Source organism: Gekko japonicus, unplaced genomic scaffold (genome assembly GCF_001447785.1).
Source record: "Gekko japonicus isolate JY-2015 unplaced genomic scaffold, Gekko_japonicus_V1.1 scaffold1332, whole genome shotgun sequence".
Classification (NCBI taxonomy): domain Eukaryota; kingdom Metazoa; phylum Chordata; class Lepidosauria; order Squamata; family Gekkonidae; genus Gekko; species Gekko japonicus.
Window position 1 is genome coordinate 82,210 of NW_015167089.1, and position 25,013 is coordinate 107,222.

Genomic DNA, 25,013 nt, shown 5'->3' on the forward strand with positions numbered 1-25,013 from the left:
TCTGATTATGTTCCTTACCCATGGCAAGCAGCCACCTGCTTCCTCTGGGGACTTGTGTCTAACCCCTACTTGCCTCATGGCTCCCAGTCTCTTGACCTTGGGACTCTAGCCCATTACACCACTTGGAACCGTGACCCCAGAGAACCCTGTGAGATCTTAAGCAGCCATTTACTTCCCCAGCACAATCCCACAGCGAAAGCACACAACGGCATTCCAGCTCACATTTGCAGCAGTTTCACAACACGAAACAACACAACCAAAAATAAGAAGCCTCCTCTCTGCCCCACACAACGGACTCTTCTTCCAATTAGCCCATTTTCTCATCATAAAGCACTGAATCATTGATGTCACCCCCGTGTATACCTTTAATCAAGATGATCGCTTCTAAAGAAGTATCGAACCTTCAAACAGGCAAAACCGTTTCCTAATATTGATCTCACACTGGAGGCCTCCTTCTGTTTTAGTTCTCTATCTTGAGCATTTTTATGCTACCTTTCCTCCCAGGAGCTCAGGGAAGGGTACATGGTTCTCCCCGTCTCCATTTTATCCACTTGGCAATCTTGTGGGTTAGGCTGGGAGGGCGTGACTGGCCCAAAGCCACCCAGCAAGTTGTATGGCAAGCAGGGGTTTGAGAACCTAAAGAGTTTAAGTCAAACAGAGTAGAGGGACAACAATTAAAACTTAATGTATGTAATATAAAAATACATGTATTTATTAAAGAATTAAAAAAATATTGGGTCCTTATATGTTTTTTAATTCTTCACTAATAAATACATGTATTTTTACATTAGATACATTAAGTTTTAATTGTTGGCCCTCTAGGCAAAGGAGTTCCCGCTACAAAAAAGCCCTGGGTTTTGACAACAAACAAAGTAAACAGAATAAGAAGCAAAAGGTGGGTGTGGCTGGATGACCACACTTCTGGTAACATGGGGGTGCGGCCTAATATGCTAATGAGCTGTGCTGTCAGGGGTGTGGCCTAATATGCGAATGAATTTTTGCTGTTGGGTGTGGCCTGTTATGCTAATTAGTTCCTGCTGGGCTTTTCCTACAAAAAGAGCCCTGATTTCTAATCACTACCCCACAAACGCTTCTGAGGGGCCCTCTAGCATCTCTGTGTTCTTGAACTGTGAGGGCAGCCTTTCAGTCTGAGCTGTCACTCCCCCTTGTCAAGCTTCACTGCTCCTGTTCCCTTTACCTCAAAGCTCCCAGACTGAGGCTGAGGGTCACACACCCGACATAATCCACTTTCAGTGCACTTCCCAACTGGATTTTACTGTGAGAACTGGCAAAATCCAGTTGGAAAATGCAAGTGGATTATTTAGTATGTGTTACCACAGCCAGAGGGAGTAATCCTAAGCAGGTCTACTCAGAAGCAAGCCTCATTTTATTCAGTGGGGCTTACTCTCAGGAAAGTGTTCTTAGAAATGCAGCCAAAGGCTCCTAGGGTTCCTTCACACACTGCATTTGCAGCATGAAGTTGCCCCAGCCCAGCTGCATCCCGCACTGCTCAGGTTACATCAGGAAGCCCCAGGCTATATGGGAGAAACCCAGGTTGCAGCGGCTCCTTCCCACACCAGTCTTTCCACTCCCGAAACTGGATCAGCACTGGTATGGGGAGGACCACAAAGTGGATTCCTCCTGTATGTATGCCTTGGGGCTCCTGACATTACTTGAACAACATGAGAAAAGGCTGTGCGACAGGAGCAGTTCCCATGTTATGAAGATAATGTGAAGGGGGGGCGCGGCCTTACTGCTCGTTCTCAGAGGATGCACATCTGGAAATATGAAAAAATGTGATGATACCCGTAATCAGTGTTCCCTCTAAGCTGAGTTAGTGTGAGCTAGCTCACAGTTTTTTAGCCTCCAGCTCACACATTTCGGTCTTAGCTCAGGAAGGATGGCTCCAGAGCAAACTAATGTATGCAGTAGCCAAATGGCTTGCTCACAACTTTAATGCCAGTAGCTCACAAAGTAGAATTTTTGCTCACAGGACTCCATAGCTTAGAGGGAACATTGCCCATAATGTTTACCACAGCCTGTCACAGCAATTTCGAGGTTGTGTTCGAGCACGTGCATGCAGATGCATCAGAGAAGAACCCCCATTTGGCATATTTTGGAAAATGAAACACAAATGTAACATAAACTACATTTTATTTCTCTGCAAATTAGTTGCAGCCCAGTTACTACAAATGCTGTACTGCAAACTGTTCTTTTAACGTCATATTGATGACAACACGTGACATTATTGTACTTCGGTCACATTACGAGAAGACAAGAGTCCCTGGAAAAGACAAGAATGCTAGGAAAAGGTGAAAGAACCAGGAAAAGAGAACCAGGAAGGCCCAACATGAGATGGATTGACTCAATCAAGGAAGAAGAAGAAGAAAGAATAAGAAAGAAGAATAAGAAAGAAGAAGAGGAAGAGGAGGAGGAGGAGGAGGAGATTGGATTTATACCCCACCCTTCACTTGGAGTCTCAGAGCGGCTTACAACCTCCTTTCCCTTCCCCTCCCCACAACAGACACCCTGTGAGGTGGGTGGGGCTGAGAGAACTCTGACACAAACTGCTCTTTCAGGAACAGCTGTGCCAGAGCTTGTGACTGATCCAAGGTCACATCAGCAGGTGCAAGTGGAGGAGTGGGGAATCAAACCCGGTTCTCCCAGATTAGTCTGGACACTTAACCACTACACCAAAGTGGCTTTTTGCAAGACCTGGGCCAGGCTCTTAACAATAAGATGTTTGGGAGGTCATTAATTCTTAGGTCGCCATGAGTCAGGAGCAATTTGACAGCACTTAACACACATGCACACAATTTGTTTTAGGAAAGAGGAGAGCTTCTGATATAAAGATTTGTGTTTCTCCCATCCAGAACCAATGGCATAGGTTTAAAGGTAAAGGCTTCCCTTGCTCGAAAGGCAGTCAAATCTGACTCTAGGGTTGCGATGCTCATCTCCGTTTCCAAGCCAAAGAGCCAGTGCTGTCCGAAGACGTTTCCGTGGTCATGTGGCTGGCATGACTAAACACCAAGGCGCACGGAACGCTGTTACCTTCCCACCGAAGCGGTACCTATTTATCTACTTGCAATTTCTTGCTTTCGAACTGCTAGGTTGGCAGGAGTTGGAACCAGAGACGGGAGCTCACTCCGTCATGCGGCACTCGGGTCTCGAACTGCCGAACTACCGACCTTCCACAGCCTGCAGTTCAGCGTCTTAACCACTTGAGCCACCGCAGCTCCTCCACCACCAATGGCATACAGTCATTATAACATCTCCACCATCAGTAAGAAAGTTCAACACAACAAAATTGTTTCAGCAGAACAACAAAAGAAAACCACAAAAGCAAATATTCTCTCAAGGAGCCACCAAAAGGGCAGTGAAATAAAACTCAGCTTCCTACCTCTGGTCGACCTTCATAATACGCTAACATGGATTTTGTAAGCACGAAAAGTCTCTCTTTGTAATTTAATGGAGATGTCCTCTTCTTCTGTTGCGATCTTTTAATCAGAATCTCTTCTAGAATAGTGTTCATACTCATTTCAGCCACTTGCTCAATCTTGCCCCAGCCATTGAAGATCCAATTCTGCAAAGGGTAAGCAAATAAGTTATGTTTTGCTGGGTCATGGGTACATGGTGGTTAAAAGTGAGCTGCCAGTGTAGCTTTGCAAATTACAATGAAACCCAGGGAACTGCATTCCTGACACAGTAACTCTGAAATTAACAGAAGTTAAACATTAGACAAAAAGGTCAACACTTTGCTCAGCTGAGGTCTGCAATGGCATATCACTTGTAACTTGACTGATATGAAAAACAGGACATTCCGACGCTTTGCGGTGTGCTCCTAAGCACACTTTGCTCTTCTAAAGTCCATTGAAGTCAAGAGGCTATCAGTCTTCTCGCACCTCATTCTACTGTGTACAACAAGCCATAGTGGAGCTCCTTTGTAAAAAGAACCTGAGAAAGACAGCAACATCTGTGTGAGTAGGTGTCTCTTTTTCGCACATTCTGCTTTCAAGAAGTATTTTCTTCAAAACACAGAAAGTCAGCTGTATCGGAACTAATCTTTCCTGTTTCTTTTTATGAAATCAGTTACAAACTCCCTTGTTTAAAAAAATGTAGGACAGAGGTAAGAATGCGAGGACAAAGACACATACATTTTATGGCATCAGAGGGTTTAAGCCCCTGAAATGGTTCACATAGTTGGTTTCTCCTGTTTGTTACGCATGCCCACAGATTCACAGGGAATGTTGCTGTGGTCTAGGCTTAGGTGGGTAGCCACGTTGGTCTGAATAGAGATGTGAAGGCCCGGAAAAAAACCGGAAAAATTCGGGGGGGAAAGTTTTTTTCCATTTTTTTCCTGAAGCCTTTTTGTTTTTTTCCGAAAAATTGGAAAAATTGAAAAAATAAAATAAAATAAATTGATTATGGAACGTTTTATTTTCATCATATTTTCCAAATCATTATATATATATAGAGTATCAGATTGATGTAATTTCTGTGCACTGAGGACAAGCAAGTCCTAGGTTACAAACTGAACTCTCCAATGCAAGAACAAGATGCATTTCTTCCTTTAGGAGGTGCGATTGTCAGAAGAAAATAAAAAAGTTTCAGTTTTGTTTTTGCATGTGGGTGGGTATTCTGTTTGTAATAATTGTTTGGATACACTATATTTTTAATATGCTAGTTGTGATAATTTCATGCCAAGTAAAAATGTCCATAGTCATATTTTATGTTCCTAAAGTAACAGAATGACTTTCAATCTAGAAAAGACAAAAGAAATGCTAATGTAGCATTTTTTTCAATTTTTCTGAAAATTTCCGTTTTTTTTCCGGAAAAAAACCAGGTTTTTCCCCAAGCTTCAAAATTTCCGGAAATTTTACATCTCTAGGTCTGAAGCAGCAGAACAAAGATTGAGTCCCAGTAGCACCTTTAAGACCAACAAAGTTTTATTCTGGGTATAAGCTTTCGTGTGTGTGTGTGTGCATGTGCATGCACATGCATGTTATACCCAGAATAAAACTTTGTTGGTCTTAAAGGTGCCACTGGGCTCAGTCTTTGTTCTGTGGTCTAGGCTAGACAACCTGCAGCGCTCAGCAGTAGCTGGAATAGGTGACACCATGATCACTCAAACTAGTGCCTTCTGTGTAAAGACCAGTTTTCAGTAACATTCCTCATGCCATCTTTGGCATGCACAGCAGGTTGAGAGAGGCTGTGGGCTACTTAACATGCAGAAGAAACAGTATGAACCAGACTCCAAAGCAGTGTTAACCCAATACCTGACCAACACAAATGGTTATTATATCTACATGTACTTTCAACAGAGTTGCTAGAAAATAACATTGATGAGCAAGAAAACACATACTGCAGTGGTTCTCAAACTGTGGGTCATGATGCAAAAGTGAGTTATGACACTCTTGACTGTGGATCCCAAAGCTCAAACTCCTGGGCTGGAAGAGAAGGCTCCAGACCCCCTTCTTGAGTGGCGGGAAAAGAATAAGAGAGGGAAGAGCTGCCAAACTCCCTCCTCCCCTCCTTCATCCTGAACTCTCATTCATTGCCAGGGGCTTGGCTCATAACCAGCCACCAGTAGTACAGAAGGCAACAGGCATAACCTATGCCCATTGCCTGCCAAGCTTGCATTGCTGGCCACTTGAAGCATTGTACGTCAAATCCCAAAAGATAGAATAAGTTTAGAAGTGGGTGCCAGTTTAGAAGTCCTGAAAACCATTGGCATTGGAATAAAAAATCCTAACTAATAAATGCTCACACTGACAGCCCTGTAGCCAGGAATTTTTCAGGGAGCCCCAATTAAATTAAAGTAAATTAAATTAAATTAAAGATATCCACTTGTCTTGTTTCACTGTATCTGAAGAAGTATGCACACAAAAGCTTATATGCAGAATTAAACTTGGTTGGTCTTAAAGGTGCCACTGGACCCAACCTTTGTGCCATTTTGCATAGTTTGCGGAAAAGCAGGGGACTTCCTCGCTATGTAGGCAAGACCATTCCATAAGGTGGGAGGGGGGGCACAACAGCACCTGGGGAGACCTGGTCTTTCCAGCCCTGCGAGCCTCTTTGTTGAGCCATGCCACCTGATGGAGTCTCCCCTTTTCCCTGCTCCAAAAATGAACTCTCCTCTGGCATGGAAAGAAAGGTTGCCTCCCCCGCCCCCCGGTTTGCTTGCTCGCCTTCCTCCAACAGCATGTGAACTAGCGCCTAAAAAACTTCAACTCCCAGGATGCCGCAGGGCAGGGGAGGGAGCAGATGAATTCCAGCTGTGCCTGGGGGTGGGGAGAGGAAAGGCAGAGGAAGAGGAGGAAGCAGAAGTGGCCAGGAGGGAAATATTGCTGCTGCAACCACCGCCAGTACTGGCTGTGAAGGAGAGGCCGATGAAAAGACCAGCCGCTCCCCTCTCCCCATTACAGGCTGGGCTGTGGCTTGTTGGGGGGCACTGCAGATTTAATAGGGGGCACCACCCTCGGTGCCCCACCGCTGCCTATAGCCCTGCGCACTAATGAGTTCTGACTGACTGTAACTGCTCGGCAAAGCAAGATTTTTGGATCATGGCTTGTTGACGTGGAAGAAATACAAAAATCATAATATTTTTATGATGCACCTAGCCGTTGCTTTGTGTTTCTCCCATCCAGAACCAATGGCATAGGTTTAAAGGTAAAGGTTCCCTTGCTCGAAAGGCAGTCGAATCCGACTGCCTTTCGGGAGGTTCAAACTGCCATCCCTCCCAAATTTCCATAACACCAGTTGTCAGAGAATAGTAGAAGATCAACAAAAGAAGAGAAGTTTTTTATACCCAGCTTTCTCTGCTTTAAGGAATCTCAAAGTGGCTTACTATCGCCTTCCCTTCCTTTCCCACGACCAGCACCTTGTGACGTAGGTGAGGCTGTGAGAGTTTTGAGAGAACTGTGTCTGGCCCAAGGTCACGCAGCAGGCTGCACGTGGAGGAGTGGGGAATCAAACCCGGTTCTCCAGATTAGAGTCCACTGCTCTTAGCAACTACACCATGGTCTGTTAAAATTATCAGGAGGAATGGGTACCCTACCATGTAAGAAGATTTAAATAATACATGATTTTTAGGGACATCATTTATAAAACCATAAACTACTGTGGAAAACATAAAATCTCAGGAGTATCTACTGAAACAACAGATTTAAGACAAAGGTAGCAGCTCTATACACCATATTTAAGCTATGGAACTCATTTCCACATGATGTGCTGTCTACCAATGCTCCCTCTAAGCTGTGGGGTCTTGTGGGCAAAAGTTCTACTTTGTGAGCTACTGGCATTAAAGTTGTGAGCGAGCGATCTGGCTACTTCAGAAATTAGTTTCCTCTGGAGCCCCATCCTTCCTGAGCTAAGACAAAAATGTGTGAGCCGGAGGCTAAAAAACTGTGAGCTAGCGAACACTAACTTCAGCTTAAAGGGAACACTGATGTCTACTAGCAGATATAACTACATTCATTGCTGGTGGACCTGTACAGTTATAAATAAATTTTGGCTTCTTGTTATTCAGAAGATAAAGGAACTAACTGGCTATGACATTCCACAGGATCCAGCATTTCTGTTGTTAAATGTATGGCCCTCTGACTTACCAACTTTTTCCTCAATGAAAATGATCGGCACTCTACTTACTGCGGCAAAAATAGTTATAGCCAAACGCTGGAAGGACCCCAATCCCCCATGTATACAGAATTGGTTACATAAGGTGTGGGACCTATTTCTGTTAGAGAATTTTAACACATTTCACTCGGAGACCCAAACAGAATGTGACTTAAGAAGTCCACTCCATGATTGGTATCCTCTACTAGACAAAATCAATTTTGACAAGTTTGACTGGGAAACTCTTAGCAATGTTAAATATTATTGTATAACTGATGACTACTCAGTTTTGTAACATTGTTAGTTATGGTTGGTAACAGCTTTGTTTGTATCTTGACCTTCCTATTGGATATGTTGATTTGTACACAAAATGGTAATAACATTTATTTTAAAAATACAAAAAAACCCCCCAAAATTAGTATGTATTCCTGGAGGACAGGTGTATTGGCAGTTGCTTTCTGTGACAACCTAACACACAACCCACATATTCAGAAACAGTACACTTCTGTCTACCAAACTCTGGTAATTAACAAGAGAGAATGGGAACCACCGTCATCTTAAACTTCCCAAAGATATCAAACAGACATCCACAAAATATTGATCCAATGAGTGACTGACCTGGCACAGCATCGCACTTCTTATGTCAAATCGGCATTGCCCCTTTATCACAGTTTCCAATCCAACTGTAAGGCACCAAAGGAGCTCATCTCAAACTTTGCCAAAAAAACACAAAAAACTTCTTAGCAAATAATCCTGCACCAGCGAAGCTCACCTGTGAAAAGAAAGTTCAGTCTCGATACCTGCATTTCATCAGTATAGCTTACTGATGGGAAAAAAATCTCCTTCTCATATGGCCACAGTGCTCATTAAAAACATTCTTTGGAAACTGAGAATGCAATGAATGGCTCACCTCGCCTGCAATAGCTGTGGGAGGTTCAAACTGCCATCCCTCCCAAATTTCCATAACACCAGTTGTCAGAGAACACTCTCTTGGCTCCACCAACCCTTGCTTAGCCAGTCTGTCAAGCTGTGAGACTGAAGACCATTGAAGTCAAGGGAGAGTTTCAGGCACTCAGCTCTTCTGTCTGCTAGGATATATTTATGCCTCTCAACCCTTCTTTCAGCAGTCAGAACAACTATATACATATCTAGTGAAATTTCACAAAGCTACCAACGTAATGCAACGTAATACACAAAAGATGCTTCCGCATGGATGCCAAAATTGTTAGGGTACTTCCACAGTAGATAGGAAGGTGAAATTTGGATGGCACATCCTGAGCAGACAATCACACCCTTCTAAGTCCACTGAAATCACTGCTTAAGATGGCACTGTCTCACGTAAACATATTCCACCATCTCCTGGTTGCTAGAAATAGCCTAAAAACTAATCATGTTTGTACCTCTCGTACAAAATTTGCAACAAGGTTACCTCAACAGCATTCTAGTGAACACCACGACACATAGGGATCTGGTACCTCACACTTTTTTTACAACTCTCAGATTGGAGAATGGGGCCACAGAGGTAGCCAGGGGTGTAACACACATTGAACAATCTATATTGTAAGTCGCCTTGAGTTCCACAAGGGAGAAAGATGGCAAATAACTGTTTTAAACAAAATAAAATAATAAACAATGTGGAAGTCAACTAAGAATCCTCAGATTGAGAGAAAGGTCAGCAAAGAATGTATGTATGCTTGCTCACCACAAGCTGGATTTGCAGGTCTGATTACAGATAGGAAAGAGAAGCAAGTATACCCCTCACCCACCCACCCCTGCCTTTCATTAACCTAAGTATGCTTTTCATGCCTGAGCCTAACCATATTTATCTGTACATCTCAAAGCCTGTTTTTTAAAAAGAGATCATATCAGGATTCTCATTTTCCACATGGGGAAACTACACCATCAGGAGACTGAGTAACCTTATCTGTGTCATAGGATGAGTCAATTTTGTCTTCAGTCCCGGTCCTTGAAACCTGGTCCTTTTGTCTCCCACTAAAAATATTTTATGAACTACAACGGGGTGGGGGTGGGGGGGAATATCTCAACCATGCTGAGGGTAGATAAACCTGCATGTAAACATACAGAAAAGAAAAAAATCCACTACCAATACATTACAGAGAAATTGTGTTCACGAACCGGCCTAGATCAATGTCAAATTCGATCCCTTGTAGTGTTGCAGTTAATGAGCACGAGACATGCAGTTTTGCTCCAACAAAGCCAACAGAGCTTAGACAACAGGTCGGCAACTGGAGGACTGTTGACTAAACCTGGCCAACTGAGAGGTGCCACCCGTTTGCTCTTAGTTCCTGATCCTGTGTCTACAAAGATGTGGAGAAAATGGCAGGGGGGGTGCCTCCACATTCAGAGTGACAACAGAAAGAACACAGAAAACTATCACTGTGGATCCAGTATGAACACTGGTCCCTTTAGCTTGGTCAGGCAATGGCTTTCTAGCTCCTCAGGCAGAGAAATGTTTTCCCTAACAAGACCTTTTAATTACCGTAGAGATTAGCAAGAACTGAACCTTGGACTTCCGGCATGTAAAATGTATAGCCTGAGCCACAACCCCTCCCATAGATTGTGACCTAGAAATGATTATGTTTCTTGTATGATTCAGGAAAGAGTGATCGAACCTGTTAAGTATGGCCCAGGTTATTCTGAAAATAAATCTTTCTTTCTGAAGGAATAAGAACACACCGAATCATCTTACACTCTTCTAAGATTAGTCATGGCTCTCCTTCCGCTAGGGGAAAAAAATATTAAATTAAAAAACACTTCCCTTTACTCTGCCCCACCCCAAAAGAAGTGTACATTCAAAACATCTCCTTCCTGGGAGGCATGGGGTATGTTTACCTTAAAACACAAACTGGTTTAACTGCCATTGGTCCTACACAAAGAATTTTAGGAAATGTATTTATGTATGCCCTGACCTGAATGGCCCAGTCTAGCCTAATCTTGTCAGATCTCGGAAGCTAAGCAAGTTCACTCCTGGTTAGTACCTGGATGGGGGACCACCAAGGAAGTCCAGAGTCACTACACAGAGGCAGGCCATGGCAAGCCACCTCTATATGTCTCTTGCCTGGAAAACCCTATGGGGTCCCCATAAGTCGGCTGCGACTTGACAACTCTTTACCGACACACGTTTATGAGCATGGTTCATATGTCAACCTCTACCAAGGAATTCTCAGTACTTCATTATTCTCTGCAGTTCCTGGAATTTCTTGCAGCAGATCAGGGTAACTGAACTAGCATAAATGTAGTTTAGGTATGTTGCGCAAGGCTCTATCCACTCTGTAAGTACAGAGGAATTAATACAGAGAACAGAATGACCACACAGGAATTTTGTGCACACTTTCTTTGTCACTTGCTATTTTTTCTCTAGGGGCTGCGGTGGCTCAGAGGTTAAGATGGTGAGCTGCAGACCGGAAGGCCTGTAGTTCGGCAGTTCAAGACCCTAGTGCTGCATGATGGAGTGAGCTCCTGTCTCTGGCCCCAGCTCCTGCCAACCTAGCAGTTCGAAAGCAAGAAACTGCAAGTAGATAAATAGGTACCACTTCGGTGGGAAGGTAACGGCGTTCCATGTGCCTCGGTGTTTAGTCATGCCGGCCACATGACCACGGATAAGTCTTCGGACAGCGCTGGCTCTTCAGCTTGGTGACGGAGATGAGCACCGCAACCCTAGAGTCGGATTCAACTAGCTTTCGAGCAAGGGAAACCTTTTTTTTTCCTCTCTGCCTTTTTCTCCTGCAGCGCCACCAGAGGGCTTTTACATATAGTGATTTGAGTGTCAGATTACAATTAGGGAGTCTTAGGTTCAAATCTACCCCCACCCATACCAGGGGAGGTTGCTGGGTGACCTTGGCCCAGTCACACACTCTCAGCCTGACTTGCCTCACAGGGTTGCTATGAGAAACTGGAGAGGAGGAGAATGTTATATGCCACTTTTGGGTCTCCACTGGGAAGAACAGTGGGATATAAATGAAGGAAATAAATAAATTAAAATTAAAAATCTGCATTTATTATTTATTTAAATGTCTCCCCCGCCCTCCCCGCCATAGCAGGCTCAGGGCGGCTCACATCATGAAAACACAATAACAATAAATATAGACATCTAAAAACAGTCCTTCGAATACTTCATACACAATTCATTAAAATCAACTTACAATAAAGTGCTAGCGGTTGATTTAGGATATCAAAGATGACCTCATACATTTTGTAATTTCACTTGATATCAGATCGTTGGCCGTTCTCAATTTCAGTCGGCGAGCACAGGCTATCAGTAATAGGCCAGGCTTCAGCTGTTGCTAATGATGGTAGTGGCTCCTAGTCGAAGGCCTGGTGGAAAAGCTCCGTTTTGAAGGCCCTGCGGAACTGCAAAAGGTCCCGCAGGGCCCTGATCTCCTCCGGGAGCTTGTTCCTATTGTGTTATACAGCTACTAGAAATAAGGCCCGTTGTGGAAATAAATACAACGGGAGCTAGAAAGAGGCTCTGGGAGAGTGCTCTGGCTTTGGGCAAACAGTGTCAGTCTGCTTTTAAAACATGAACCTGGGACCTGCACAGCACCAGAATACAGCAGGTTCCATATGCAACTGACATTCCAACTGCCTTGGGGGGGGGGAGTTTGAGGTGTGGAATGGAGTGAAGTCCAATCAGCTTCCATATGCAAAAGACCAGGTTGTCGCAGCAGTTGTGGTGTGGGCGGGACCCGGGCTTTTCCTTCTGATTGGTGGCGATATATGCTGAGGAGCAGTGCCATCAGCCATACACTAAGGGAGTGCATTTTAGAATTAGAACTTTGGCACCCACTATTCAATTATATATAAGGAGAGATTGTGTTATACGGCAGAATATCTTTATGACAATTTCATTCCTATTGTGTTATACAGGCCTATTTTGGGGCAGGAACACGCAGGAATGGAGTTCCGGCTGGCTTCAGAGTTGGCCACGCCCACTACAGCCAAAACCTCTGAGTGCGTAGCTACAGAGGGAAGGCTTGGAGAGCAAACCCCCCTGGCAACTCCAAGGCGGGTTGACCGGGGGGGGGCTGAAAGGATCAAGGCTGAAAGGATGCCTTCCCCGGCGCCCAGGCAAGCCAAGGGAAGGCATGGGGTGTGGGCTAATATGCTAATGAGCTGTGCTGTTGGGTGTGGCCTATTATGCTAATGAGTTCCTGCTGGGTTTTTTCTACAAAAAAAGCCCTGGTGCTATACATTCCTATTGTGTTATACAGCAGAATAAGTTTATGACAATCTGTTGCCCCGAACAACTATTTGCTCAAAATTCTCCTCTTTCTCTCTTAGAAAGGGAAGAAGAGGAGGAGGAGGAGAAGACTGGATTTATACCTCACCTTTCACTACCTGAAGGAGCCTCAGAGCAGTTTACAAATCTTCTTTCCGTTCCCCTCCTCACAACAGACACCCTGTGAGGTGGGTGGGGCTGAGAGAGCTCTTTCAAGAATTGCTCATGAGAGAACAGCTCTGGAAGAACTTGTAACTGGCCCAAGGTCACACCAGCAGCTGCATGTGGAGGAATAGGGAATCAAAGCCAGTTATCCCAGATTAGAGTCCGCGCTCCTAACCAAACTGGTTCTTTCTAGCTCTTTTCACTGTGGAGGTATAAGGAAAAATTCCCTTTCCCCTGATGGCTCCACAAAATAAGCTAGAAACTTATTTAGTTTAACGACAGCTGGAAATTCAGAGTAACCAATAGACTGTGGCAACAGATTGTTATAATGTTACTACACTATAGAACAACAACAATTACCTTTTTTTAAAATAATTCTGGAAAAGCTTTCTAGGGGCATGTGGGGGGGGGGAAATGGCACCAGTGTTCCTTCCCTCTAAGCTGAGTTAGTGTGAGCTAGCTCACAGTTTTTTAGCCTCCGGCTCACACATTTTTGTCTTTGCTCAGGAAGGATGTCTCCAGAGCAAACTGATTTATGCAGCAGCCAAATCGCTCGCTCACAACTTTAATGCCAGTAGTTCACAAAGTAGAATTTTTGCCCACAGGACTCCACAGCTTAGAGGGAACATTGAATGGCACCTTTCTAACATTGGCAGCCTTCCTATTCAGACAGCTGCTAATGCACCCAGACTGTGTTCTTTCTAGTAGGAGCGAACTAAATTAAGTTTCAGAGCCAACGTACCAAGTACAGAGAAAGAGTGGAAAGAGGATGGTTAGAGGGTGACCTCATGTGGATGCTCCAAAACAATGGCTGCAGTTTGGAAGCCAAGGTGCTGAACACCTTCCATGTGGAGCAGGTGCTTAAAAGTGTCAGACTCGGCTCTGAGAGACCCAGGTTCAAATCCCCACTCTGCCCTGGAAGCTTCCAGGCTGACCTTGGGCCAGTCACTCTCCCTCAGCCTCACCTACCTCACAGGGTTGGTGTTATGAGGGCAAACTGGAAGGGAGAATGATGTTCTAAGCCCGCTTTGCGTGAGGAGAAAAGTGGCATGAATATCCAAATGAGCAAGCCGCCTAGACCTGTCCAGGTGCAAGCCTGTGTGAACACTGCATATTAACAAAATTCTGCCACAATGCACACCCAGAGCCCAACTCTGCAGCAAGAGTTTGATTCTGCAACTTTAATAAACGTAATGAACGAAAACATGCCGGTTAGTTACCAGCCTCCAATTCATTATAAGCTTCTTACCTTTTCCACTTCTAGTTTGTACAACAATCTGCCTTAAAGTATTTCTAGCAAGATGTCACTTAAGTAACAACTGTCCTTATTAACTGGAAGTTGCAAAAATGTATTCAAAGGAAATGTTCTAATTTATTATGAGATACCAAAAAGGGGAAGTCAAAACACATTAACCTGCTTTTAGCAGGAAGAAATGCTGTGCAACAATCTCTCTCATCTGGCATCCACTATTTTATTTTAATAAAAAAAATAAATTATAAGTCTTCTTGGATACTGCTCTGACTTTCTGAGGTGCCGTCAAAAAGTCACTATCTGAACACCAGTTTAATGTTTTTCTCTCTTTTAAGTAATACATATATACACACACATGTATGCATGTATGTATCTAAATACAAACATGTATTTACAAAAAAATGTTGGCAGAAATAAAAATAACACCATGGATCTTCATTTAAACTCTTTGGTCTCAATTCAGCCTACAGCTACCTAAGCATGCTTATGGCCCCTTACACCCGACCAATTTCAGTGTACTATACACAGGTTCAGTTAGTGGTCATGGTGGGTTATATTTATGAAAAAAAATGGTAACAGAACATGCTGAAAATCTTGGGGTGCTAATGCATTACATCTTTTAACATTATGACCCCAAATGGTCTCTGTGATATAAAGTAAAGGTAAAGGTTCCCTTGCTCAAAAGCCAGTCGAATCCGACTCTAGGGTTGCGGTGCTCATCTCCGTTTCAAAGCCGAGGAGCCAGCGCTGTCCGAAGACGTTTCCGTGGTCATGTGGCCGGCATGACTAAACACCAAGGCGCACAGAGCGCTGTTACCTTCCCACCGAAGTGGTACCTGTTTATCTACTTGCAATTTCTTGCTTTCGAACTGCTAGGTTGGCAGGAGCTGGAACCAGAGCCGGGAGCTCACTCCGTCATGCGGCACGCGGGTCTCGAACTGCTGAACTACCGACCTTCCACAGCCTGCAGTTCCGCGTCTTAACCACTTGAGCCACCGCTCTGTGATATAGACCATGGCTAACCTCAAGGCAACTGGGCTGTTGTGAAAGATGAAGCTGCTTAACTTCAGATTCAAAAGCAGCATTGTCCAAGGTATTCCACTTTGTGCCATGAGGCTATGACCACCTCTGTTTTAAAAAGTAATTGGTTTATAGTTTCAATCATATAAGAAACTAGACTAGTATTTCATTATGCTGAACATGTTGCTTTTATCAATGAACTCGATTGCAGCCAGTTAAAATGTTCTACAAAAGGAAACGGTCTTCTGTAGATTCTAGTACGTCAGCATGCAGGCAGAAGAAATTAAAAACAACTCCCTGCTCGTGGAAACATAGCACATCAGCCTGGCCTTCTCTTTGACGTGCTAACTTTCTATCAACAGAGGGATGGATCCCGTGAACTCTCTTCAGCTAAGTTGGATCCTATGACTCTCTATCGTTAAATCTTCCTTCAAGGGAGAAAAGGCTTCTTCAGATGGAGAATGACTTTTTCTGATGGCAAAGGGTTTCCTCTGATGGGACTTTGATGAAGGAAGTCTCTGTTGGAGGAAGACTTACGGCCAAATGAGAAATGTCAGCACCCTCATGTCTGACATGGGGAACCCACCACCATTGAAAAAATTTAAATGGACAGTTTAAAAAAATGCTGCACAGCACAGTGGGGTGAAGCACTCGTTCCCCCTCCCCTTGTGCTTTTTCAAGTGCCAAAATAGCTGTGGGGGAGGGGGCACCGCCTTTTCAGCACCTGAAAACGTACTTGAAAAAGCTGCAAGGGTGTGCCTTGTCCTGCCCCGTCCTTGCAGCATTTTTAAACTACCCATTATATGCTTTGAAACAGCGGTGTCCCTGTGTCAGACACGAGGATGCTGTCGTGTCTAGTTTGGCCCTTGGTGAAGGGGAGTCATAGGATCCAACCCAGTGTGTTTTTCATTGGGAGGAGGGTAAAAAAAATTCTCTCCCACCTATTGTGTGAACAGTTATTGTTCTTCGCAAACTACACCACCTTTTCCCCCTCGAGCACTTGAATAATTTCTTAAAAGAGAATACTATAGTTAACCAGCCCCGTAGCTAGGGAATTCTTTGGGAGGGGGCCTTGGGGGGCCCACCAGCTAATTAAATGAAAGCAGAGTGCAGGTGGTAAGTTGGAGTACTTTGGGGGCAGCCCAGGAGGGCCCCCCGGAAGAAACACTAGGGGGCCGGGCCCCGTGGACCCCATGTTAGCTACGGGCCAGTTAAGTTAACAGAGGCTGATTATTCCACTAGTTATTCAGACTCACAGTCTCGTGGCTTGATGACTCTACGGAACTAGTACTCCCACTAACTTTATCTTCTAACATGTTCTTGGAGATTTTAAAATCGGTTCATAATACACAAAAGGTCTGCTGTAACAAAAGAATCATGTGTTGCTACACACTCATTTTTCTTGATAGCAGACACTTATAAACAGGACCTATGCAACTAATGACCTATGAAGCTCAACAGAACCTTTAGCTATGTACTGTGACCGGCCAGGTGCTTGACTACCAATTTTTACAGGTCCCATACAGGAAGCACAGATAGGTTTCTCAAGATCCCTGGTGGACCATCATGCACTGCTGGTGTTTGGCTTTGGTGGGTCATAGGATTTGGTGGGTCATACGTTATGCCAACCTGGATCCCTATCAGTTTGGCTTTCAGCCTGGCTACAGTACTGAGACTGCATTTCTCATTAACTTGAGGGCTCAGGCTGGAAAACAGACAGGGCCATACAACCTTTTTAGTTCTCCTGGACCTCTTCACAGCTTTTGATATAATTGACGATGGTATTCTTCTGGACTGCCTTACTGGGACTGAGAACTACCACAATACATTGATTCTGATTACTCATGGAAGATGCAGGCTCAAGGAGTCCAGAAGGTGTAACTAGGAGATTGCTGCACTTCCTCCAACCCTGTGAGGTTCCACAAAGCTCCATCTGGTCTCTTATTTAATATCTACCTAACAATGCTGGGTGAACCTGACACCCAGCTCTACATCTTGTGTACATTATGGAAGAAGAAGAAAGGAGAAGGAAGGAGGAGGAGAAGGAGGAGAACGAGAAGGGGAAGAAGAAGGGGAAGAAGAAGGAGAAGAAGAAGATGATGAGGAGGAGACTGGATTTATATCCTACCCTTCACTACCCAAAGGAGGAAGAAGAAGAGGAGGAGGAGAAGGAGGAGAGGAAGAAGAGGAGGAGACTGGATTTATATCCTACCCTTCACTACCCGAAGGAGTCTCAGAGCGGCTTACAAACGCCTTTCCCTTCCCCTCCCCACAACAGACACCCTGTGAGGTAGGTGGGGCTGAGAGAGCTCTGACAGAAACTGCTCTTTTTTCAAGAACAGCTCTTATCAGAACTACGGCTTGCCCAAGATCATCCAGTAGGTGCAAGAGGAAGCATGAGGAATCAAACCCAGTTCTCCCAGATTAGAGTCCGCGCACTTAACCGCTACACCATAAGGGAGAACTAAACCAATGTCTCGATGTGGTGATGCATTTGACGAGGGTGTACAAACTGAAACTTAATCTAGATGAGATGGAGGTGCTATTGGTTGGAGATTCAGCAGAGCTAAGCAGTGGTATTCAGCCTGTTTCGGATGGAGCTTCCTGGGTTCCCATTTCATTTCTGGACCCAATCCAAAGTGCTGTTTTTGACCTTTAAAGACCTAAATTGTTTGGGGCTAAAATACTTTAAGGACTGGCTTCTCTGGCATGAGCAAGCCTATATGCTGAGGTCATCTAATGAGGACATGATTTGTATGGGGCTGTGATTCATTTTGGTAGTAGCACCAAGGTTGTGGGATTCCCTCCTCTTGGAGGCACATCTGGTGGTTGTCGGAGAAGAGACAGCCTTCCAGGAGTCTAATCACGGTAAATGCAGCTGATAGAGTAGTTTAATCCACTTGTACCCTAGGGGGAGCTGTAGAGCATTCTCTAGCATTTAAGGTTTACTGAATGTTTTTCTCTTGTAGTTCAGCCTACCTCTTGTTGTTTCTCTCTCTGCCGTGTGTTAGTCTGTGTCAGTTCTTGTCCTCTGAGGGCCTCTCTGTTGCATTAATGGCCCGCAGTCAGTTACTCTCTCTTTTTGCAAAACCCCATTACAGTAAATTCACTGAAAGGAAACTCCAGAGCGTGGATTGGTTTATTTCTGAACTCTGCCAACAGCACTGATGGCTGTGGATCTTTCTCATGTTGTTCTCCCACCCACCGTCTTTGTGACCCCAAGAGAGTTAATTTCCAGGTTTGTGATTGGACCCACATGGTCTAATAGTCAAGCAGGCTGGGAGGCTGGGGGGGGGGGATTGCCCTCTCCACTGCTGGAAGAGAGAGGAGATGATGATTTAACCCTCCCCCTCCCCACAGCAGCCGCCCTACCCATACAACTATTAACTGTATATGGCAAAGCAGATGACATCCACACTACCTGTTTTGGCCTCACTGTATAAATAGACAATTGCTGTTCATGGAAAATTATTCTTCTCAGAAGCCTCAAATGAATATGTTTGAAACATGCTGTATTTCCACCACTGCCCTTTAACAATAGACTGAACTTTGTAAAGATGCAGTAGCAAAGGTTTGGTTTGGTTTTTCCCTGTGTGTGTTTTCCAGAACACAGAAGCTATGAGGGTAACATCTTCAGTCTTAACTCCAAAGCTGTTTGTCTCCTTAGAAATCACATATGTTCAGTAACAGAGATAACTTAAAAATCAGAACAGCTGTTTCACACACAGGGCTATTTTTGGGCAGGAACGCACAGGAACGGAGTTCCGGCTGGCTCCCAAGTTGGCCACGCCCAGCAGGAACTCATTAGCATAATAGGCCACACCCAACAGCAGAAACTCATTAGAACTGGCTACATTAGGGGTGTGTGGCCTAACATGCAAAGGAGTTCCTGCTACAAAAAAAGGCCCTGGGTTTTGACAACAAACAAGGTCAACAGAATAAGAAGCAAAAGGTGGGTGTGGCTGGATGACCACACTTCTGATAACATGGGGATGCGGCCTAATGTGCTAATGAGCTGTGCTGTCAGGGGTGTAGCCTAATATGTTAATGAGTTTATGCTGTTGGGTATGGCCTATTATGCTAATGAGTTACTGCTGGTTTTTTTCTACAAAAAGAGCCCAATCACACAGATACACATGACTGTTTCTCACTTGATGTCAGCACCATTAAACAACCACTTGTGTGTGTGAATGGGCCACCACAGACTAAACACCCCAGATGGAGCTTTGTGACATAGCATCATCTCAAACAGGGTTTCAGTGGAAACAGTTCAAATAGTCAGCTGACAATAACGAAGTGAAACGAAAGGGGAAATAGAAACAAACAGCATGAAAGGAAACTAGCTTATTCAGAAGGGCTAAAGACCTGTTCCTGTGATTTTTCTTTTTATGCCAAAGAAGCAAAAAAAGTCTGGCTGTCACCTAAACATGAGTATGTTTCCATAATAACATGAGAAAGGTTATCCTGCCTTCTGGTTTCGGCAGAGGCCAACTAGAATAAACCTCCAACATTCTTATTTGCTTTCTGTTTAATTCTGTGGGACCAACATAGCCACTTGAGATTCTTACCTTACTTATTTGAGGGTCAAAACAAAATGGATATGATCCAGCTAAAGTTTCCATAGAAGACACTTAAGCACTTTCTTAGCTGTCCCTTAAGGCAACCAATTGTGCTTACATAAACTGGATTGTGCCCTGACTAACCGCAAACAGCCCTTTTATGGCATTAAACAGAATTACTTCCTGCTCTACTTTCTGCAAGGCAGACAGCATTATGTGACAACTTCACCCACAGAGAATAATGCTGTTGCGGGGCGAGACGGTGCTGCATTGTAACATTTTATTTCTATCCATAAGTACCCTTTAAAAGCACTGAGTCCTTTCCATGCTGTCCCCCAAAACGCAACACTCTTGCTACATACAATAATTCTAGACAATCGACAAATTGAGCCCTTTATATTTCTTCCGAAACTTGCTGACATCAGTAGCTGCCTGTATAATATAATCAGGGAGGGTCTGAAAATTCTAAGTCATCCAGTATACAAGAAGTGTATAGCAAGGATCTTCTTGTAATGTGGAACATCAGTTCCTTTGTACTAAGTAAACATAAGTCAAGTTCTCCTTCTACATGCTGTCTGCGCAACTGTGGTAGTGGCAGATAAGCTTAATTCCATTGTTTTTCCAAGGCCTTTTTGACTTGTTTTCAGAGTGCTGTCAGCAAAAAAGTTATTACAGAATGCTACAATACCCTCCAATTACTGAAACTGTGGGGTTTTTTGCTTTTTGAAATGTGGCTGAACACGTGCACCTTCCCACTGTCCTAAAATAAACTTAACAAAGAAGCCACCCACGCAAAAAAAAAAAAAATCTTGTCACACTTTACAGACCATTAAATCTGTGTGCATTAGATGAAGAGTCCAGATGAAAGACAGCATAAGGCATACAGGCATGCAGTTCTGACAGGTGTTATGTATTTCTAGAATACGGAAAACATGCAAATCAGATATATCAAAGTAGACAAGACTTTACAGTACATAAAAATATCATAATTTTGTCATTGCCCTTAAGTTCACCAACACTAAACCTGACATTGAATGACTTCTGGCAATACCCTTCCAAACATGGACACAGACTCTTGGATTAGGGCCCGCAACAAACCAAGATGCCAACTCTGTCTCCATATCTACTCTGACAACACAAGCACAGGACCTAACAACACTAGCCAGAACATCTCAGGCTCATCCACTTGTTCATCTTCCAACATTATATAGGCCATCAAATGTCAGCAATGCCCTCCCGCTCTCTACATCAGCCAAACTGGTCAGTCACCACACAAAAGAATAAATGAACATAAATCCAACATTAACAACCACAGCACTCAAAAAACAGTGGGAGGACATTTTAGTCTTCCAGGTCATTCTATTGCTGACCTAAGAGCGACAGTCCTCAAACAAATAATAATTAATTACTAATAATTATTACAATTATCATATGGCATTGTGTGTAGACTAGTCAGGAGATCTGAAGATTGTCTGGCAGCCACAAGGTCTCTTAGTGTTATGCACCACCAAGTGGTGAGCTAGACTTGCTTTTTAGGGGCTGAGAGAGCTCTGAAAGAACTGTGACTGGCCCAAGGTCATGCAGCTGGCTTCATATGGAGGAGTGGGGAACTGAAACCGGTTCTCCAGATTAGAGTCCACAGCTCTTAACCACTACACCAAACTGGTTCTCCTCAAACAAAGAAACTTCAAGGGGAAATTACAACGTGAGATTACTGAATTTGAGTTAATTCACAAGTTCAGAACAATGGACCCCCCAGGGCTGAACACTTATTGAACTACAGATGCTAATTTTCTGGGGTCCCCCCAAGCATTTCCTCTCTGCACTAATCAAGCTAACTGCAATATGCATTGTACTTTTGCATCCTTTACAAACATTCCTTATAAGACCCCTCCCACTTCTGATTGAGATATAAAGACTCAGAGGTCTCCATTCCTACTAGTATCTAGCAAAGGAAGCGTTGACTCTCGAAATCTGAAAAGCCTGTTAGTCCCTAAGGTACTACTGGACTCAAATCTAACTGTTCTATGGCAGACCAACATGGCTACTCTCTGAAACTAAATGGAAACTGAAGCACATTCAAAGCTGGCACCAGAAAGCATAAGGACACTGATTCCTGGTCACAGATATCGATTCTTGCCCCAACGATGTCTGCAGTTCCCGAGATCCAAATAAAGAACATTCTTGCAATGTAGTACACTGTCCACTCACCCACCTTTCTGCCAACCCTTTTTTGCCCACGTAGGTCTTTGAACCGGCATGTCATGACAGCTGCACATATGGAATGTCAGCTCTGTGCACGGTGCAGGAACCCACAACAAACAGGGTTGCCCTCATCTAAAGAAGCCTCCTGGGATGGTTTCTCTTCTGCTCCAAAGAAAAGCTATCGGCAAAAGCAGAGTATAAAAGAAGAAGAGCACACCTCTCCAAAACTGGGATTGAGGAAAAATAAAAAAGGAGGGGGAGAAGAAACTGTAGAGGGAAGAAAAAACCTCTAGCCTGCCTGTGACAGTGAGAAGGAAGAAGTGGCATGTGATGGGAAGAACGGGAAGTGGCTTCTCTTTTGTGGGTTTCACAAGAAAACTATATACGATGGCTCAGTCCCTAGATATTGTGTTCTTTCTCTAAAAAGGAGGAACATACAAAATATGGACCGTAGCAAATGTAATTTTCTATATGCTGAGGGATTTGCCTGAAGTGAAATCTAGCAAATCCAGAATATGCAAAATATATGGCAACTTAAAAACCGGCTGCAAAATAAATTTAACCACTTTATTAAAGTTTGTGTTTCCCTCATCTACACACATAATGCTGCACCTGAAAAGAAAAATGGCTCAGAAAGGAAATGTCTACATGATGCAATCTATTATTGTATATTCGTAAAGGATTCTTAGGCAACAGTTAGGAAGCCCAGAAAACCAATGTACCAATCTGGCCTAATGCTATACAAGGATAGATGGGATTGCCAACCTCCAGGTGGTGGCTGGAGATTTCTTGGGTTTACAACTGATCTCCAGGCGACAGAGATCAGTTAGTTCACTTGGAGAAAATGGCTGCTGCGGAAGGTGGGCTCTGTGGCATTATAGCCTACTGAACCCCGCCCTCCTCAGCCTCCACCCCAAAATCTCCAGGTATTTCCAACCCCGGAGCTGGTGACCCTAAGTGTAAGGCCAGCAGAAAGGTTCTGAGGTGCAATTATCTGGGGTATTATGTTGTGGGGGGCAGAGAAAAGGGCCTGGGGAAGAAGAGGTAGTTTCCAACCCCGTTTCCTGCAGGAGTGCGCAGGAGCGGAGCTCCGGTAGTAAAGAGCCCAGGGGGCGGGCACATACAACAAGCCCCGCCCCCTGCTCCCAGCAGCCCTCAGTCAGAGCAAGAAGCAGCCAGGTAAGTTGCAGAGCTCCCCCCGCCCCCCTGGTCCAAAACAGTCCAGTGGCACCTTTAAGACCAAGTTTTATTCAGGCACAAGCTCTCCCTCCTCTGCGAGGACAGATCTGCACATCCCCCTCCCAATAGCTAGCAATCCAAAACAGTCCAGTGGAGCCTGAGCGGTGGGTGTTGCCTTCTGACACACTTCCAGTGACATCAGGGGGTGTGGCATATGCAAATAAGTTATGTTAATGAGTTATGCTAATGAGCTCCTGCCCCTCTTTTTCTATGAAATGGCCCCTGGGTAGGAGAAGCAGCGGGAGGAAGAGGAGGAAGGGAGTGGTGAAGGGTAATGAAGTCAGTGCAAGCCAAAGGGAAGAATTTCGAAGTGAGCAAATTACAGCTATTTTGGTTACCAACTAGTCTCCAGGTTCAATCCAATATGCTGAAGTCACTCATGGCCTGTGGCCCACATATCTGCTAGGCTCCCTCTCCCAATATGCTCTGCTGCAAAGCTTTACTCATCTGAGCAAGGCCTTTAGAAGGTGATGCTTTGCAAAACAGGTAAGCTCGAGCGGCTGCCCACACCCAAGCACTGTCTGTTGTGGCCCCACCTGGCAGAACAGCCTGCCTGATGAGATCAGGAAGCTCTTGCACTATTACTGTTCCACGGACTGTGCAAAGCAGAACTTTTCAGGAGGACATTTCTAATTAGACAGTATTGATGTCGTTTCTAACCTTCACTGGAAGTCTGTCAATGATTTTATTGCACTGATTGTTGGTTTTTTAAGTTCTGTAAACTGCGTTGGACCTTTACGAGAAAGGCAGACTATAAATGAAGTAAGAAAACAGTAAAAAGAGTAAGCAGAGAAGACTACAAGATGCTGCAGTTCACGAACTGAGTTGGAATAAAACAAAATTTGAGTCCAGTGGTATCTTTAAAACCTACAAAGTTTTATTCAAGGTATGAACTTTCGTGTGCCTGCCCACACATTTCCTCAGATACCTCTGGAATAAAACAGCCTGTTAGATCTTTGGCTACTGAACAGTAGTATACCTCTGTATGTATATTTGATAAGCAGGAAACCAGCAAGGACTGGCAAAGGGGTATCTCATTTTCCTCACCCTTATTTCCTCTTTCTCTTCCCTGCAAACCCCCACAGCCTTTCCCCTTTCTCTTTCTCTCCTTCCCGCCTACCAGATAAGCTACTTTTCTCTGCCAGCCACTTCTCTCTCCTTTCCTTCCACCGGCAGCCTCTCCCCAGGGCAAAGTTTCACTGAGTAGCTTGGAAATGTGAATGGAACATAGTGCACTCTCATCCTAAAGGATTACGGAGAGTTTAGGAGAAGATATGGAAACCAGAGATCTTTAAAGGATGCTCTTCAAAGTATATGTAGTTAAAAATATAGGCCAGGATCCCAAGGGTCACATGTAATCCTTAGGACTTTCTGCTTCTCCAAGCCTTCTGCAATCTGCTCCATTAGACAAGAAGGTCTACCAGGAAAGGTAAAACCTGCAAACTCCCTGTGCATGCACTGAGTGCTCTGCAAGGCTAGATGGCCATCTGACAGCAATGCAGATTCTGTGAACTTAGACAGATCATGAGAAGGAGGGCAGGAAAGGTCGCATCAGTACTTCATTCTTGTGGCCCTTTCTTACACGCCCAGGGAAATGCCGATCGTCACTTTGGGGTCAGGAAGCAATTTTTCTCCAGGCCACTGTTGGCCAGGGATCCTGGAGGGATTTTTTTTTTTTTTGCCATCTTCTGGGCATGGAGCAGGAGTCACTGGGGGTGGG

The 25,013-nt window shown here is 44.3% G+C and overlaps 1 protein-coding gene across 1 annotated transcript in view; it reads right to left on the minus strand.

Annotated features, from left to right (window-relative positions):
• Positions 1-25,013, minus strand: part of TEC (tec protein tyrosine kinase) — an 82,662-nt gene that overhangs the window by 47,210 nt on the left and 10,439 nt on the right. Inside the window, exon 2 of the mRNA XM_015412864.1 lies at positions 3,401-3,583. Coding sequence (XP_015268350.1) covers positions 3,401-3,583 — 183 coding nt within the window. The remainder of the gene's footprint in view (positions 1-3,400; positions 3,584-25,013) is intronic.